The 17107-nt window shown below is 34.8% G+C and overlaps 1 protein-coding gene across 1 annotated transcript in view; it reads right to left on the minus strand.

Annotated features, from left to right (window-relative positions):
- LOC127876532 (cadherin-related tumor suppressor-like) overlaps window positions 1-17107 on the minus strand; it is an 89421-nt gene that overhangs the window by 49138 nt on the left and 23176 nt on the right. The window contains exons 2-3 of the mRNA XM_052421823.1: window positions 2354-2549; window positions 1095-1438 (exon numbers count right to left, since the gene is read on the minus strand). Coding sequence (XP_052277783.1) covers window positions 1095-1438; window positions 2354-2549 — 540 coding nt within the window. The remainder of the gene's footprint in view (window positions 1-1094; window positions 1439-2353; window positions 2550-17107) is intronic.

Here is a 17107-nt window from a genome sequence, read left to right on the forward strand (position 1 = left end):
ATGTTGGAAACTTGTAAATAACAAAACATCAATACAAACTGTTTTATCAGAGAAAAAGCTATTGTTGTGTTTTTTTCAAACTTTGGTCCATAACTCAACTAGGCGATTACAAAAGATAATTTTATCAGATAACCTGCGGGTTATTCGTTTTAAGAACGAAACTGTTTAAATTCCAATATATTATTTTATTTCAAGTCCTGTCTTTGACAATCAATATCTTTACATCTTTAATTATGGTTTATATATTGATTTTCTTCAATAAAAATGCCCTTGGCAGAAATTTATATATATATAGTATCTTAATAGGTATCTACTGTTGTACTTAAGAATATCTATTCAACATAAATCAGTTTGGCTTATCAGACAAAATATGGATCGGATCAATCAAATTAGTGTATTTAATATTTTAATTTCTCAATTTAACTTTCAATTAAACAAACATGCCGTTGACAGATGAAGGAAAATATACTTAATCAATAAAGTAAAATGAAGGTTAAAGTTTAAATGTATCAATTACAAGTGTACTTATATATTTACAACAAAAACTAAAATGTGCAAGCAGTTTCCATATAACTTTTCAAGAAAAGCTTAAGTTCAACAAATTTTCAAAATAAGTCCCGTATTTTATATATATATACCACAAAACATACTTTATAATTTCAATATAATTTTGCATATTTAATTTTAATTTTGCATATTTTTTGTCAACTGATTCTGTATTAATTAACAATTGTTAGTTTTTTTTATTTCTTATTGTTCAATTAAATTTCATAAATTTAACCACTTTGTTAAATAAGAGTTTCAAGAGTCTCAAAAATGTTTCAATAAGCCTTTGGCTTTTTCAAAACAGAAGATAAAAGGTAAAAAGATTTAACCCTTTGCATGCTGGGAAATTTGTCGTCTGCTAAAATGTTGTCTGTTATATTTCTAAAATTAGCATTTTCTTCGATTTTTTTCAAAGAATACTATCAGAATAGCAAACAGTTTGGATCCTGATGAGACGCCACGTTCTGTGGCGTCTCATCTGGATCCAAACTGTTTGCACAGGCCTTCAAAATTCGGTTCCCGCACTGAAAGAGTTAAATAAAAGTTACCTCTTCAAAATCTAGCACTCGAAGCAAGGTGAAGGTCCCTTTCACAGGGTCAAGGGCAAATGTGTCGTTGCCCCACCCAGACACCAGACTGTAGGTCACAAGCCCATTTGACCCTAGGTCAGGGTCATTGGCAAGAACGCTCCCCACTGTTGTTCCAACAGCTGTGTCTTCGGAGATGTCAAAGGAATAGAAGGGTTCAGTAAATTTTGGCGGGTTGTCGTTGTAAGCGCGGACGTTAATTCGTACAACGCAGAAGGAGGTTTGAGTCCCGTCATTAGCTGTGACATTCAGTGTGTACTGCGGAATGGTTTCTCGGTCCAACGGCCCAGTTGTGACAATTGTACCTGAATAATGGACAGTGCTTATTAAAACTCAAGAATAAAGTTGATTAGTTTTGTATAACATTTAGAATGGAGTAAAAAAGAAGAATTGTATGCTTCTTACATATAAATTACATAATAAGAATGTTACTTTATTTTTTCACATTGTGCAAAATATATACAACTAAGTCATTTAACGAAATAACTGTGAATTATTCTGTTTACATTCCAAATAAAAATAAAAATAAGATAATCATCCGACATAATCCCCCCCAATAGTTTCTAAACAAAAATAGACAAGCGAGGCAATATAAAATGGCATCTTCAATTGTACCATTAACATACTTTAAAACATGCACTTTTTCTTAAAACACGTTTTTGTTTCCTATAACCATTATCAGCAAATCTCCCGCAAAAGTTAGTTCGGCCACATTCTCAAACTTCCGAAACTTCCATGCTTTTTACATGATTATTATTTATTATGTTTGATATATTTTCATGTGAGATCTAGACATCTTCCAAGCAATCAGGAGGTCCCAGATCTATAACATGACATCTTCCAAGCAATCAGGAGGTCCCAGGTTCAAGCCCAATCTGGGACAGTTCTAAACATCTCCGAAAACACGAAGACAAAGACTCCAGAGTGCCAAAATAATTATTGTCAAAAGATGCTATTGAGTTAAAATAATTCCGTTTAAACCTTTGCATGCTGGGAAATTTGTCGTCTGCTAATATGTTGTCTGCTGAATTTCTTTTATTAGCATTTTCTTTGATTTTTTTCAAAGAATACTATAAGAATAGCAAACAGTTTGGATCATGATGAGACGCCACGTTCTGTGGCGTCTCATCTGGATCCAAACTGATTGCAAAGGCCTTCATAATTCGGTTCCAGCACTGAAAGGGTTAAACAGAACTACAATTCAGACATAGGGTACTTACCGTCAGGCTTTATCTGCAGGTTGGAGTCAGGTGGGTTGACAAGTGACAGAGACATTGTCCCGATGGTGTCCTCGTCGTAAACAGTGAGCTTCGTGATCGGGAATCCTGTACGCACATTCTCGTCTACGTCCACTATGTAGAAGCTGCTGGAAAACTTGGGCGGAGTGTCATTGACATCCTGTAGTGTAACCTTTGCCTGAAAAAAGTAATATAAATAACAGCATGACTGATGTTATGTTTACACAATTATATTCAAACCTGATAATATAGTAGAATTCTATGATTTGAACTTTGAATTCCCTCTTGTTAAAGTTTTGTAAAGTTTTCTAAAATTAGCATTTTCTTCGATTTTTTTTCAAAGAATATTATCAGAATAGCAAACAGTTTGGATCCTGATGAGACGTTCTGTGGCGTCTCATCTGGATCCAAACTGTTTGCAAAGGCCTTTTATATTCGGTTCCAGCACTCAAAGGGTTAAAGTGGGTATATACGATCTTGTCAAATATTTATTAATTAATATAAAATGTGTAAAAAACTTATTATACATATATTTCAATATAAACTAAAATTAAAGTTAAGAAGAACATGTGTCAAAAAATGCTAAATAAGCCAGAAATTTAATTCTGAAATCGAAAAAGGCTGTACAGCCGAATTTGCCAGCATGTATATAATGCATGTACGATGTGAATCTAAATTTAGTTTAACGGTTCATTTGAAATCCCCGCAGCGATATCAATTAATACGACACACGAACACTTAATAAAAATACAAATGCATCGGTTATTGTAGTAAAATATATACGAATTATCTTCGTCACAATCAGCTTGGGGCGCTAATTTGTATTTGCTGCATTTTATGAAATTCGTCTTAAATGTATCATTTTGCTTGCATATTGTGTGTTATTATAACATATTTGTATCAATATATTACAATTCAACACATATAAAAATCGTATAATCTGGCTTTAATCCTTACAGTGCTGGAACCGAATTTTTAAGGCTTTTGCAAACAGTTTGGATCCAGATGAGACGCCACAGAATGTGGCGTCTCATCTGGATCCAAACTGTTTGTTATTCTGATAGTATTCTTTGAAAAAAATTGAAGAAAATGCTAATTTTAGAAATTCAGCAGACGACATTTTAGCAGATGACAAATTACCCAGCATGCAAAGGGTTAATCATAGTTTATCAAATTAGGTGATTGCTTTACATCCAATAGCCTGCCATCAGTACTTATACATGTACATGTATTATCAGTAAGTATAAACTATATATTTAATGCTAGACAATTGACAAGATTTGTTGATATACTTTTGATTGGGGGTGGGGGTGGTAAGGGGGTAAAAATAACTACCATAGACTATTTTTTAATGAAAATAATACATCAATTTAGAAATGAAGCAAAATAATAAAACCCAATGGTATAGTAATAAAGATGTCAGGCATTCACATATTTTAATTGGTTTTCATCATAACAATTAAATCTCTTTGAAATGACATTACTGTTTATATTGAAGTGTGTGTGTGTGGGGGGGGGGATAATATTTCGGATGAAGGTAACCGTACTTCAACTTTTTAACATTTTCTATTAAGGCGGCACTTCTTTGCAAAAAGTCTCGTCTTTAAGCACTTAAGCTTCCTTACTTATACAATTCAATACAAAATCTTGGCAAGGAACACACTTTGATTTCATTCTCTTTATCAACAGTTCTAAAAGCCAGATATAGAGAGTATAAATTAATCAATTTTGTACATGAGCACTGAGTATTATTAGTAAGTTAGCAGTGGCTATTTAAGCATACCTCAAAATCAGCTTTTGGATTAATATTAGTTTTCAATCTAAATCTTCTATTCAATTCTTTTGCGGATTATTGTATTTCAGTACTCGAGTTACAAGGGCCATGAAAGGTATCATGATTACATATTTAATCCCTGTTTTCTAACTTGATAAGTACCTTTTAATAGTGAAATATTCCCAAAAAGTTCATAATAGCTATTTAAAACGCAACCACATCAGCTAAGAAGCAAACAAAACCATATTAAAACATTTCTTTTTGATATCCAAACCCTGCATTAGAAACTGAAGCTGCAACCAGGTTTGAAATATGACCAAACAATGGCTCGAAAAAACACTTAAAACACGAACCTCAAATGTAAATGCTTTGTTAATGAATTTCCCTAGTGTCTGCCGAAGGTAATCAAATCATCCAGGGGTGTAAGGGTCTAAGTCTTTGAACTGGTGTCATGGTTTTCAGCCGACGAAAACACCTGACTAACACATACCTGCATAGGTCAGGGTTTAAACACCTGACTAACACATACCTGCATAGGTCAGGGTTTAAACATCTACTTCGCATGATCATATCCATCTAGGTTTCACTTTATCATGAATATTGAAGCTCAATATCATTAAAAGTCTACAAATTATAAAGTTATTTTGAGTCTCATTTCTTGGATACAGAAAAAAGCTGAAAACTTACAACTCTCAATGCCACTGTGACCTCTCACATCCCAATGATTCAATACAAGGACAAGCCATAAATAAACATTCAAAGGGGAATCTGCATACCAAAAACTATTGAAGAAACAATTTTTTTTTCAAACAAAACTTGTATTGTGTATGTGCTATCATTAAATAATTCAACATAGCGTGTAATGAAATGAAGAATAAGAAAATCAACAGACAGTTAACTATGTATCTTTGAAATAAATTTTACTATAACCATATATTGTGATCCAAGACATAAGACAAAATTAAAAGCAAGAATAAACAAGAACAATTTAAGACATTTGTGTAAGAGGTGATTTATGTATTCACAAGCTGCAAGAAAATCAAACAAGAGCACCGCCTTGCCGGTGCAGACCGCTCATCTATTTTCTTTTTAAAGGTGAAGGGACTCTCATTTTCAATCACAAAGAAGGGAGGGGTAGAGTGAAGAGGGGTGTATAGTGTGGGGGCGTGGACATTTATTACATTAGCTTCCAAAAATGCGAAAAAAAAATGCAAAAAAAAAATTCAGGGGGGGGGGGGTGGTGGGTGGGGGGATTCTTGGGTGCGATGGTTGGACCGTATTTCAAACATAAAATAATAAAAATAAATATTTGTGTTTTTTAACCGTTTCAAAAACAAGGGCTGTTTGTAAAACATGCATGCCCCCCATATGGGCTGTCCGTTGTAGTGGCAGCCATTGTGTGAATACGTTTTTTGTCACTGTGACCTTGACCTTTGGCCTAGTGACCTGAAAATCAATAGGGGTCATCTGCGAGTCACGATCAATCTACCTGTGAAGTTTCATGATCCTAGGCAAAAGCGTTCTTGAGTTATCATCCGAAAATCATTTTACTATTTCGGGTCACCTTGACCTTTGCCTTGTGACCTCAAAATCAACAGGGGTCATCTGCGAGTCATGATCAATCTACCCATGAAGTTTCATGATCCTAGGCGTAAGCATTCTTGAGTTATCATCCGGAAACCATTTTACTATTTCAGGTCACCGTGACCTTGACCTTTGACCTAGTGACCTCAAAATCAATAGGGGTCATCTGCGAGTCATGATCAATCTACCCATGAAGTTTCATGATCCTAGGCGTATGCGTTCTTGAGTTATCATTCAAAAAACCACTTTACTTTTTCGGGTCACCGTGACCTTGACCTTTGACCTAGTGACCTCAAAATCAATAGGGGTCATCTGCGAGTCATGATCAATGTACCTATGAAGTTCCATTATCCTAGGCCCAAGCGTTCTTGAGTTATCGTCTGACAACCACCTGGTGGACGGACCGACCGACAGACCGACCGACATGAGCAAAGCAATATACCCCCTCTTCTTCGAAGGGGGGCATAAAAAAAAAATTGGGGTGGGGTGGAGTGAGGGGGGGTATAGTGTGAGGGTGTGGTGGTCATATGTGAGATGTCACAGGGCCCTCAATCTATCAAATCTGCCGCCGAATTTCGGCGGCAGTCCCCCACCTGAAAAGTATACTTTTTTCCCCTTTTGGGGGGAAAAATTCCCCCTAAAAAAAAAAAAAAAAAAAAATTTTTTTTTTTTTTAATAGAAAGATGTGTCTCATGATTATTATATCTCAATTCTATTTCAATTTAATCTTTTCAAACATACTAAATTATGAAAAATGCAATGAATATAGTGCAAACATGTACAAATGAAATAATGAGAGAGTAAGTAAAAAATCCCCCAAAACGGGAAACGCCGTTTCAAAAAAAAAATGGGGGGGTGGGGTGGGGGGGTATAGTATGGTGTGAGGGTGTGGTGGTCATTTGTGAGATGATCTAAAAAAAAAAAAAAAATTAGGGGGGGGGGGGGGGAATTCGGGGGGAAAGAAGAGGGGTATTCTTGGGTGCGATGGACGGTATTTCAAACATAAAATAATAAAAATATATATTTGTGTTTTTTAACCGTTTCAAAAAAAAATGGGGGGGGTGGGGTGGGAGGGTATAGTATAGTGTGAGGGTGTGGCGGTCATTTGTGAGATGATCTTAAAAAAAATAAATAGGGGGGGATTTGGGGGGAGGGGGGAATTCGGGGGATGGTTTGGGTGGAGTCTATTGTGGTATGTCAGGTAAGAGTAGTTTTGTCAAAGTTTCAATCAAATCTAATCATAAATAAAGAAGTTATGGCATTTTTAGCAAAATTTAATAATTTGACCTTGACAGTCAAGGTCATTCAAAGGTCAAGGTAAAATTCAACTAGCCAGGTACAGTAACATCATGATAGCATGAAAGTATTTGAAGTTTGAAAGCCTTGATACTTAAGAAGTAAAGTGGATCGAAACACAAAATTTAACCATATATTCAAAGTTACTAAGTCAAACGAGAGCGCCGATGGCGCTGAAAGCATAGTTGCAAGATACAGGGAAGATGCTGCTGAAGTAAATGTTAAGGTCAAAATATACTAAATAGTTTCCTTATATGTTTCGATATAAAAGCGACAACTTCGAGCAAAAATAAATACAACATTTTGCACATAGAGACCCCCATAACCATACCTTTTCTTGACGGGCATTCTTAGCTTAATCGATTTAAGCAATAAAACAGATATTTCATGTTCAAACCAAAAAAGAATTCGACTCAAATAAAAAAAAAATCTAGTGGATTGTAACATTTTGCAGTGCCATTTTTTACTTTAATCTCCAACTTTATCCTATTTCAGGGATTTAGTAGTGAACACCTATGCTTACCTTCTCAATATCTCCAAACGATAAAACCAGAACAACAGTATAAAGTGTATAACATGCCTTCGAGGAAAATATGATGATTTGTTTAGAGAGTACAGCCTTCATGACTCGATTATTGAGTATATTGTAACCTTAACGATTGCTGACATCAAGAGTCGCCCCCCTTGTTACCAATATGTTCTATTTTTAGAAACGGGAATTCCAAATAGTGACGAATGTGAATGGTTACAAAATGACATAACTATGAAAATAAATACGTAGAATTACATTATTTCACGCATACCATTATGCAACCATCCGTTTTCTTTTCCGACTTGATACATTTACAGATTTCCATTTAATATTTTACAGACACAACACTCGTCCAGAATTCGCGCGAATCCATTAAATCCGATGCCACATTTAAACCGTTAGCTCTACTCGTAACGTTAATTTCTGGCTAAAAGTAAGTCATTTTAACTTCAATTAACACATCTCTATTATTTTCAAACTCTACTTCATCAAATCCATAGAAAGGCAGGTCAGAATCCATGTCATAAATCAGAAAACATTTGACCTCTCACAGAACAGTAAACAAAGGAAATAGAAATTAGGTGCGAGGTCACTATCAACAAGAACAGAATTGTTTTACGAACGAAATTTGTTTTAGTTTCTTAGAAGGTTTTTTCACGTAAAACGGTCTTAGAAAAATTCACTAAAAACGGTGTCAGCAATATTCTTGGAAGAAAACGTAAGAAAAACGTTTCAAAAAAAAAGAGTAAGAATTACCATAAACTAAATTAAAAAGATATTTCGTCTGATTTTTGATCAGGTAAGGCTTCAAAATTGACAACCATTCGATGTGTGTTTTCAAAATGTCGTATATACCTTAAGCATAGGTGCGTTGCACCTATGCTAAAAAGGGCCATAATACCGTAAAAATGACAACCAGAGTTATGCAACTTGTCCTTTTACTGTATCCTTATGATAGTTTGCGAGTGTTCCAAGTATGAAAGCAATATCTATGATAGTTTAGGGGTAAAGTGGACCAAAACACAAAACTTAACAAAATTTTCAATTTTCTAAGTATAAAGGGCCCATAATTCCATCCAAATGCCAGTCAGAGTTACATAACTTTGCCTGCACAGTCCCCTTATGATAGTTCATAAGTGTTGCAAGTATGAAAGCAATAGCTTTGATACTGTAGGAATAAAGAGGACCTCAACACAAAACTTAACCAAATTTTCAATTTTCTAAAATTTTCAATTTTCTAAGTATAAAAAGGGCACATAATTCTGTCAAAATGCCAGTCAGAGTTACATTACTTTGCCTGCACAGTCCCCTTATGATAGTTAGTAAGTGTTGCAAGTATGAAAGCAATAGCTTTGATACTTAAGGAATAAAATGGACCTAAACACAAAACTTAACCAAAATTTTCAATTTTCTAAGTATAAAAAGGGCACATGATTCTGTCAAAATGCATGCCAGAGTTATCTAACTTTGCCTGCCCAGTCCCCTCATGATAGTAAGTAAGTGTACCAAGTTTGAATGCAATAGCATTGATACTTTCTGAAAAAAGTGGACCTAAACGCAAAACTTAACCAAAATTTTCAATTTTCTAAGTATAAAAAGGGCACATAATTCAGTCAAAATGCACGCCAGAATTATCTAACTTTGCCTGCCCAGTCCCCTCATGCTAGTAAGTAAGTGTACCAAGTTTGAATGCAATAGCATTGATACTTTCTGAGAAAAGTGGACCTAAACGCAAAACTTAACCGGACGCCGACGCCAACGCCGACGCCAAGGTGATGACAATAGCTCATAATTTTTTTTCAAAAAATAGATGAGCTAATAAATGAAGCTAAATTGGTAACACCTCAGTAAACCAGCGGCCAAGTAAGAACACTAATTGACAACATATGGAGGCTTAATTGATCAATCAAACACAGGTTTTATGACAAATACCCTTTAAGGTTGTCTCTTTTATTTGTTTCCTCAATACCTTGTAAATTGCATGCACCATATGCTGCCATAAAGGTCCAATTTTTTATTGTGAAATTAAATACACAAATTGACCCGTAATTGAATAAAAATGCATTGAAAATGCTGGAGAAGAATTCATAAATATTCATTTATTAACAATGAAATTAGACATGTAAAGCATGCACCAAATTAAACAATTGTTATTTTTATGGTTTTATAATCACATAATTACCAAAGAAATGTTCACATGTGCACACATGCTTACTTGTATACACTAAATAATGCACAAACTGCTATTTTTAACATAATAATTTAGTAATGTCTGCCTTAGAGATAGACAATCATTATTGACTGAACATATTAGAGCTAATTGTTTGTCTTTTGTATAATTATCCTCTTTTATAAAGTACCACTCATGCCTTAAGATGTTGCAAATAGCAGACACAAACCATTTCATCTGGTTAATGTGACACAATGTACCATTAATGATTATGAGTTTTGATTAGTTGCATGTACACTGCATCCACATAATGCATGCAATGCTAAGGAAAAATCCATGGAAAGAATAGGCATCTGCATGTTTTACTCGGAGATATGGGAAACTTTTGTAATTATCCCAAAGGCTCCTGAAAATGCTATAAATCTTGTCATCTCGCTATTTTATGAGGTTCCTCCGCTTTAAATGAAATTCTAAATGTAGCCTCAACAAACATTTAAGTTACATTTGCCACAAACAGTTTCATTTCAATTCAACACATAATACATTAACATTTAACAACTTTGAAAGCATTCACTTCAAAAGCAATAAATTCCTGTTGCACAATTTGCCAAGTTTCTTTTATTATTTTCAGGCCATTATGCACCATACAGTAAACAATAAAGGGGCTTGCACATTCTACAAAATCTGCATAAATTTGCATGGGGCAATTCAATCGGAACAAATGTTCTCTTGTACAGCAAATGAGGTGTGAAAAGTACATGCCCAAACCTAGGGATCAGGGATTTGCCCCTGAAATCCTGTCACCAGATACAAACCCTACCACCATCTGCTATGATATTTGGGGGCAATTTGGGGATTTCAGGGATTTGTGGTTTCAATGGTGGAAACTTTTCTAAACCTTAGATATGAGAGTACATCTCACAAATGAAATCTGACATTTGATAATGGAAACAGTTCAAGCATTGTAGGGGTTCTCATAAAGGGACAAATATCTTCCATTCATGATCCTTAACAATTTCAACAAGAATAACCTCCAAACCCAAACTCTACAGTTATCAAGATCTGAATATCAAAGATAAGAATACCAACGGGTCACAGATTTAAGACATTTTGGGTCATAAATATTAACATCTCATTACCCTTTCCTGAAAACAAGGGAGTTTTTTATTACCACTTACCAGTGATTAACAGAACTATATTTTTCTCCATATCAAAATATGAATCAACAGCACAATAAAACCTATAGTTATATAGGAAGGCATATATATATATATAAATATATATATATAGACATATATAGGAAGGCACAAAGATAATTCTGACCAAGGTGGTTGTGCAAATGTCATCCAGAGTCAATCACAACACCAGAAATTTATCCCAGGAATAATGAAATTAACACTGAGAACAATCAAATATCATTCTGTAGCTTAAGTACTAAAATAATTGCGACCTGGTCAGGGCAGTGGATTTTCTGCAACCTTTAAATTGAAAGATATTACATCTGTGACAAGGCATATTGTTTAATGAACATTATTGTGAATTTTCAAACACTGTCATATAATTATTTGAAAAATGAAAAACATGCAAACTGATCTTTTTATCATACATTTTGTTTCATTAGGATGTGTAACATTATCAAAAATTATGTTTGACAAAATATCTACTAACACCAGTATGATCTAAGCTTTTGTAAGCTTCATCTTTCGATTTGTGACAGAAACCTGCGGCATATACCAAACATATATTTTTCATGTGTATATTCTTTTAACACAAACTAAGCATCAACAAAACAAGAGCTGTCACCATAGGATGACATATGCCCCCTATAAACGCTTTGATAGAAGTTATAGCATTTTTCGAAACCTAAACGCAGATTTAGAAACCTAAAAGCGGACCCTAAGTTCAAGGTCAAGGTCACAGGGGTCAAAATTTGTCTGCGTATGGAAAGGCCTTGTCCATATAAACATACATACCAAATATGAAGGTTATATCTCAAGGGACATAGAAGTTATGAGCATTTTTCGAAATCTAAACGCCGATTTTGAAACCTAAACGCGGACCCTAAGTTCAAGGTCAAGATCAAAGGGGTCCAAATTTTTGTGCTTATGGAAAGGCCTTGTCCATATACACATGCATACCAAATATGAAGGCTTTATCTCAAGGGACATAGAAGTTATGAGCATTTTTCGAAACCTAAACGCAGATTTCGAAACCTAAACGTGGCCCCTTACTTCAATGTAAAGGTCACAGGGGTAAAAAATTTGTGCGTATGGAAAGGCCTTGTCCATATACACATGCATACCAAATATGAAGGTTATATCTCAAGGGACATAGAAGTTATGAGCATTTTTCGAAACCTAAACGCAGATTTCGAAACCTAAAACGCGGACCCTAAGTTCAAGGTCAAGGTCACAGGGGTAAAAAATTGTGTGCGTATGGAAAGGCCTTGTCCATATACACATGCATACCAAAATACCAAATATGAAGGTTATATCTCAAGGGATATAAAAGTTATGAGCATTTTTCGAAACCTAAACGCGGACCCTAAGTTCAAGGTCAAGGTCACAGGGGTAAAAAATTGTGTGCGTATGTAAAGGCCTTGTCCTTATACACATGCATACCAAATATGAAGGTTATATCTCAAGGGACATAGAAGTTATGAGCATTTTTCGAAACCTAAACGCAGATTTCGAAACCTAAACGCGGACCCTAAGTTCAAGGTCAAGGTTACAGGGGTAAAAAATTGTGTGCGTATGGAAAGGCCTTGTCTATATACACATGTATACCAAATATGAAGGTTATATCTCAAGGGACATAGAAGTTATGAGCATTTTTCAAAACCTAAACGCAAAGTGTTACGGAAAGACGGACGGACAGACGGACAGTCCGATCACTATATGCCCCCTTTTCTCTGAAAGGGGGCATAAAAACATTATGTTGAAATCAAACATTATCTTAACACCATCCTCCCACCCTTCAAAAACAATACACAGATTACTGATTAAGAACTTGAAGGTCAAGAAGACAAACTGCTTCTGTAAACAGTCACATTCCCAAAACATTAAAATGCAATTACCATCTACCACACAAATCAAAATTAATGACAACCAAGAGGATCACACACCACAGCTAAACAAATTGATCAGATAAGCCTGAGGTCTTCTGTTTCTGATTATACTTTCAAATACAGTAGTTAACTGACCATTGCTCCTTTGACTGGAGGCCAGACTACCCCACCCAGGGATCATGGCTGGTGTCAAATTCAATCAATCAATATGTCTGGAAATTAATAAGCCAGGCAAAGAGATCACAGGCAAGCAAATTAATTCTCCACACAATCAGCTTATGTGCCAATTTGTTCATGGGCTACTTGGGACTATAAATTTGGTCATCTGGAAAAAAGAACAGCTACTCCCCCCCTGAAATGTGGTGATTTGTTGGGAGAAGCTATAGGGCTTGACCTATAGGCAGTTGTCTGATGGGATTGATGGATGGAAATAAGTGTGTGTGTTTGTTTTGTAAAACATAATGAATATTAATGAGTTTCCTTGTAATTGCTTTGTAGGTAATTGTTGCGTGTGACTGCAGATTTGGCCTTTGGCAATAATCTTACTCCCACTACCACATGCAGCAGTTTATTAATATATCCAAGTTTTGTTCAATCCTCATTTCTCTACATTGAAAGTGTTAATTCTAGAATTTAAATTAAAATATACTGGGTGGATGGTTATCACATAAATACAAGACTAACACTGACAAGATATTTGAGCACAAGCAAAGACAGACAAAGATGTGGATGAATGCATAATATCATTTTCCATCAATTGGAGAGATACTGTGCTTTTTGCCAGGGAAAATGTCACAATATTTCAATTAGAACCAGGTCTGTAATTGATTCATCATTTGACAAGGCAATTACAGTTTTTGTCATGTCTTCAATGGCCATTAGCAGACATCCAAATTGAGGGAAGACACCAAACTACATCCCTTGAGAGAACATTACCATAACTCAGTTAATATTAATTCACTTGCAAGAGAACTTTCCAAAAAGCATTATTTAATTATTTTGTAAAGTCTCTGCATAAGAAGGCAATTTCCTTCAGAGCAATCATGTGAAAATCTTGCTAAAGGACAAGAGAATCTTCTATATGCCTGGTTTATTTTTTCGGAATGTGCCCTTATGCTTCATTAACAGTGAATGATAGCCTCTCAAACTACACTCCACTAATTTGTAGGGAAATGACTAGAAGGTTGCATTTCTACATTGTCATCTCTTCTCATATTCAAACGTGATGCACCTCCCTTATATAAGGAAAGCTATTTTCTATGAAAAATATAACAACTCACAACAACATTTCTGCAACCTGTTCAACAAATTCCCAACAATCATGGTGTAATTAAAGCAATAAAATTTGTGATCAATAGACTGCCTGCCATATAAATCTACAACAAAACCTCCACATATATAATTCATGGCCTCTTTACCGTAGAAGATACCACGTTTTTGTGCATTAAAGAAAGAGTTGAAATAACAAATAATATTATTCACTTTAATAAAATATGTATGAAATGCGTCCTAAACTTAATTGAATGCTTCATGCGTGTAAAACAGACTTTACATTGCAACGTAATGAAGATTTCAGTAGTATTGACAACTGTCAATCTTTCTTTTAACAAAAGTGACATATTAGGCAAATATTTGTCAGTAATATAACTCAGACCATCTCAGTATTGTTTAACTTAAAAATTCCCATTGACTAATATACACAATATGCACAAATAAATTTCTCAAGTGTAAAAGTGACGTAAAATGTTGAACAGATCGATGTCAATAGGCCAAAACAAACCATAACAGGGCTTATACCACGGTAATACTTCTAATCTTTGCTGACAACATAGAGAAGTTATAAAAGCATTCAAGTTGAAGAAAGGGTGATTGAATGAAAACATATTGTGCTTAAGAGGCACGGTCAACAAAAGGACTCCAAACTGTTTTCGATTTACCTGCGTGCTTGATTTAACAGCATTTCAATCATAGTACCAGCTCCCATAAAATGTCAAAAGATACGCGACAAAAGCATGTTTACAATCTCTTAAAAAAAATCGCGAACATCTCTGCAGTATATGTATTTAAAATTATGAAATTTGTGTTCACTGTATGCACATAAAGTGGAAGATCATGGTATGCTTTGTGCAGCATTATTTGCACAATTTAAATTACTGTGTGCCAACCTTCTATCCATTCACGTTCACAGCTAAAAATTAGGGTGCACATTATTTGTATACCCGAATGATTTTGTGACACTTCAAACTTAAGAATGTTTCACGTATAAGTTTTGGTCTGCCTCAAAATTTATATCATTGTGTGTACATTTTCAAGTTCCAGTCTCACAGTGCACAAAACTTTCTTAGTACTTAGACCATTGGCATTTGTGCTCACCTCTTTTTGAGTTGCACTGGATCAAATTAATTTGGATTTAAACAAGAAATATCTTTAAAAAAGATATACGGCGTTGATTGTGGTCGATGTTTATGAACGATCAAAAGTTATCTCTATGAGATAAAAAGTAGCGGATGCCTTTTTTCTGCGCAGTTGTTAGCTACATCATAAGCAAATCAATTACGGGGTGTTGCGCCAGATTTCGTGGCTTATTTTGCTTTATGTGAAATTATTACTCAGATATCTATATTTACAGAATAGAAAAACACAAGAAACATGAAAATAAACGAGTGCATATAGGTCAGCCGACAATACTCGAATCTTATTTAATTGCATAATTATAGTATAGCGAATTATTGTGGTCATGCTTAATAAACTGGTCTAAATGGATAAATATTTCTAATTAATTTTATCAAAATTCGTCCTTATCATGCAAATTTTGAAACCATATTAAAAATCGATGATTGACATACCACAATAATATCGCCGAATATCTTTATTTAGTATCTTTCTGATCAAAACAGACTTCAAGTGCACAAAGTTTACGAGACGGCGTTTATATAAAGATTTCTGCAACTGACCGCAAACTGACCTTGATACCTTGCGGATTGGAATGCAATGCATTACAGTCACTACGTTATTGTCAGTAAGACACAATGATCGCAACCCCTTTTGCGAACTCCGGTGATGAACTGTATATAATCTCTGACTTTCACAAAATGACCGCGTATTGACCCGAAACCTCGCGGGTTGAAATGCAATGCAAGTAAGTACTAAATATGACAACATAGCCTTTAGTTAAACGCTTTTGCGCTGGTAATTCTCTGAAAATAAAAGGTGAACGCACAAACTGTATTTATGTCGAAAATTGATTGTAAAACTGTTCTATCTATTGGGCCTTTTCATTAGAGATAAAATTGTTTCATGCAGTAAAACAGTGTTACAAAGACGCGGATATGTTTCCAATGTTCTGGTGTTATACTCAAATCAGCCAATGGAATAAATGAAGTGTATTCATTCGTACCTAGCCGCGGGAAATTTTATTTGAGTATTATTGGACACTTACAAAGGTCAAGTCAGGGTGAAAAGCTGGCTTATTCAGCTTACGCCGAAAAACAACACCTTTGATCAACAATAGGGAAAAATGGTCCTTAAATCTTATTGGGAACAGCACCATTTACAGGTATCAACTTAATACAGGGGAAAAACACTATGAAGAATTTACAATCCAAATTATTGCTTTAGTCAGAAAAAAAATCATGATGTCTTTTACTTTTGTACAAATAATTAATCATTAATAAGAATGTGTGCAAGTATTCCCTAGAATTTGCTAAGGCATAGGGGGCATGCCCACCCATGAGGAGCAAGCATGGTGGATGGGTCAAGTATTTAGAGTTTATGTAGACACAACAACAAACTGAATATTGAGTTACACTTATATGACGTAAATAAATAAAATAATGTTAACTGTCCATGAACAGAAAATGGGCCATTGACAAATAGAAGAAAAGTGTTCATGAACTGTTCATGAACATCAAAACCTGAAGAACTTGTCAAGAATTGTGTTGTTCGTGAACTATTCATGAACACTTCATACCATTAGCATTCAAGCATAGTTCATGAACACTTCATGCCATTAGGTTCAAGAATAGTTCATGAACACTTCATGTCATAAGGGTTCAAGAATAGTTCATGAACACTTCATGTCATTAGGTTTCAAGAATATTTCATGAACACTTCATGCCATTAGTGTTCATGAACTATAATTTCAAGAACATTTCACAGACATGGCCCATTTTCTCTTCACTGACTATTAATGAACTTGGTTCATGAATAATTCATGAATATTTCACGAATTATTCATGAACTGCATAAGAATTATTCATGAACTGCAGAACAACATTTCGCAGGGGCAGTTATCAAGCACTAAATAATAACAC

This window comes from Dreissena polymorpha, chromosome 4 (genome assembly GCF_020536995.1).
Source record: "Dreissena polymorpha isolate Duluth1 chromosome 4, UMN_Dpol_1.0, whole genome shotgun sequence".
Classification (NCBI taxonomy): domain Eukaryota; kingdom Metazoa; phylum Mollusca; class Bivalvia; order Myida; family Dreissenidae; genus Dreissena; species Dreissena polymorpha.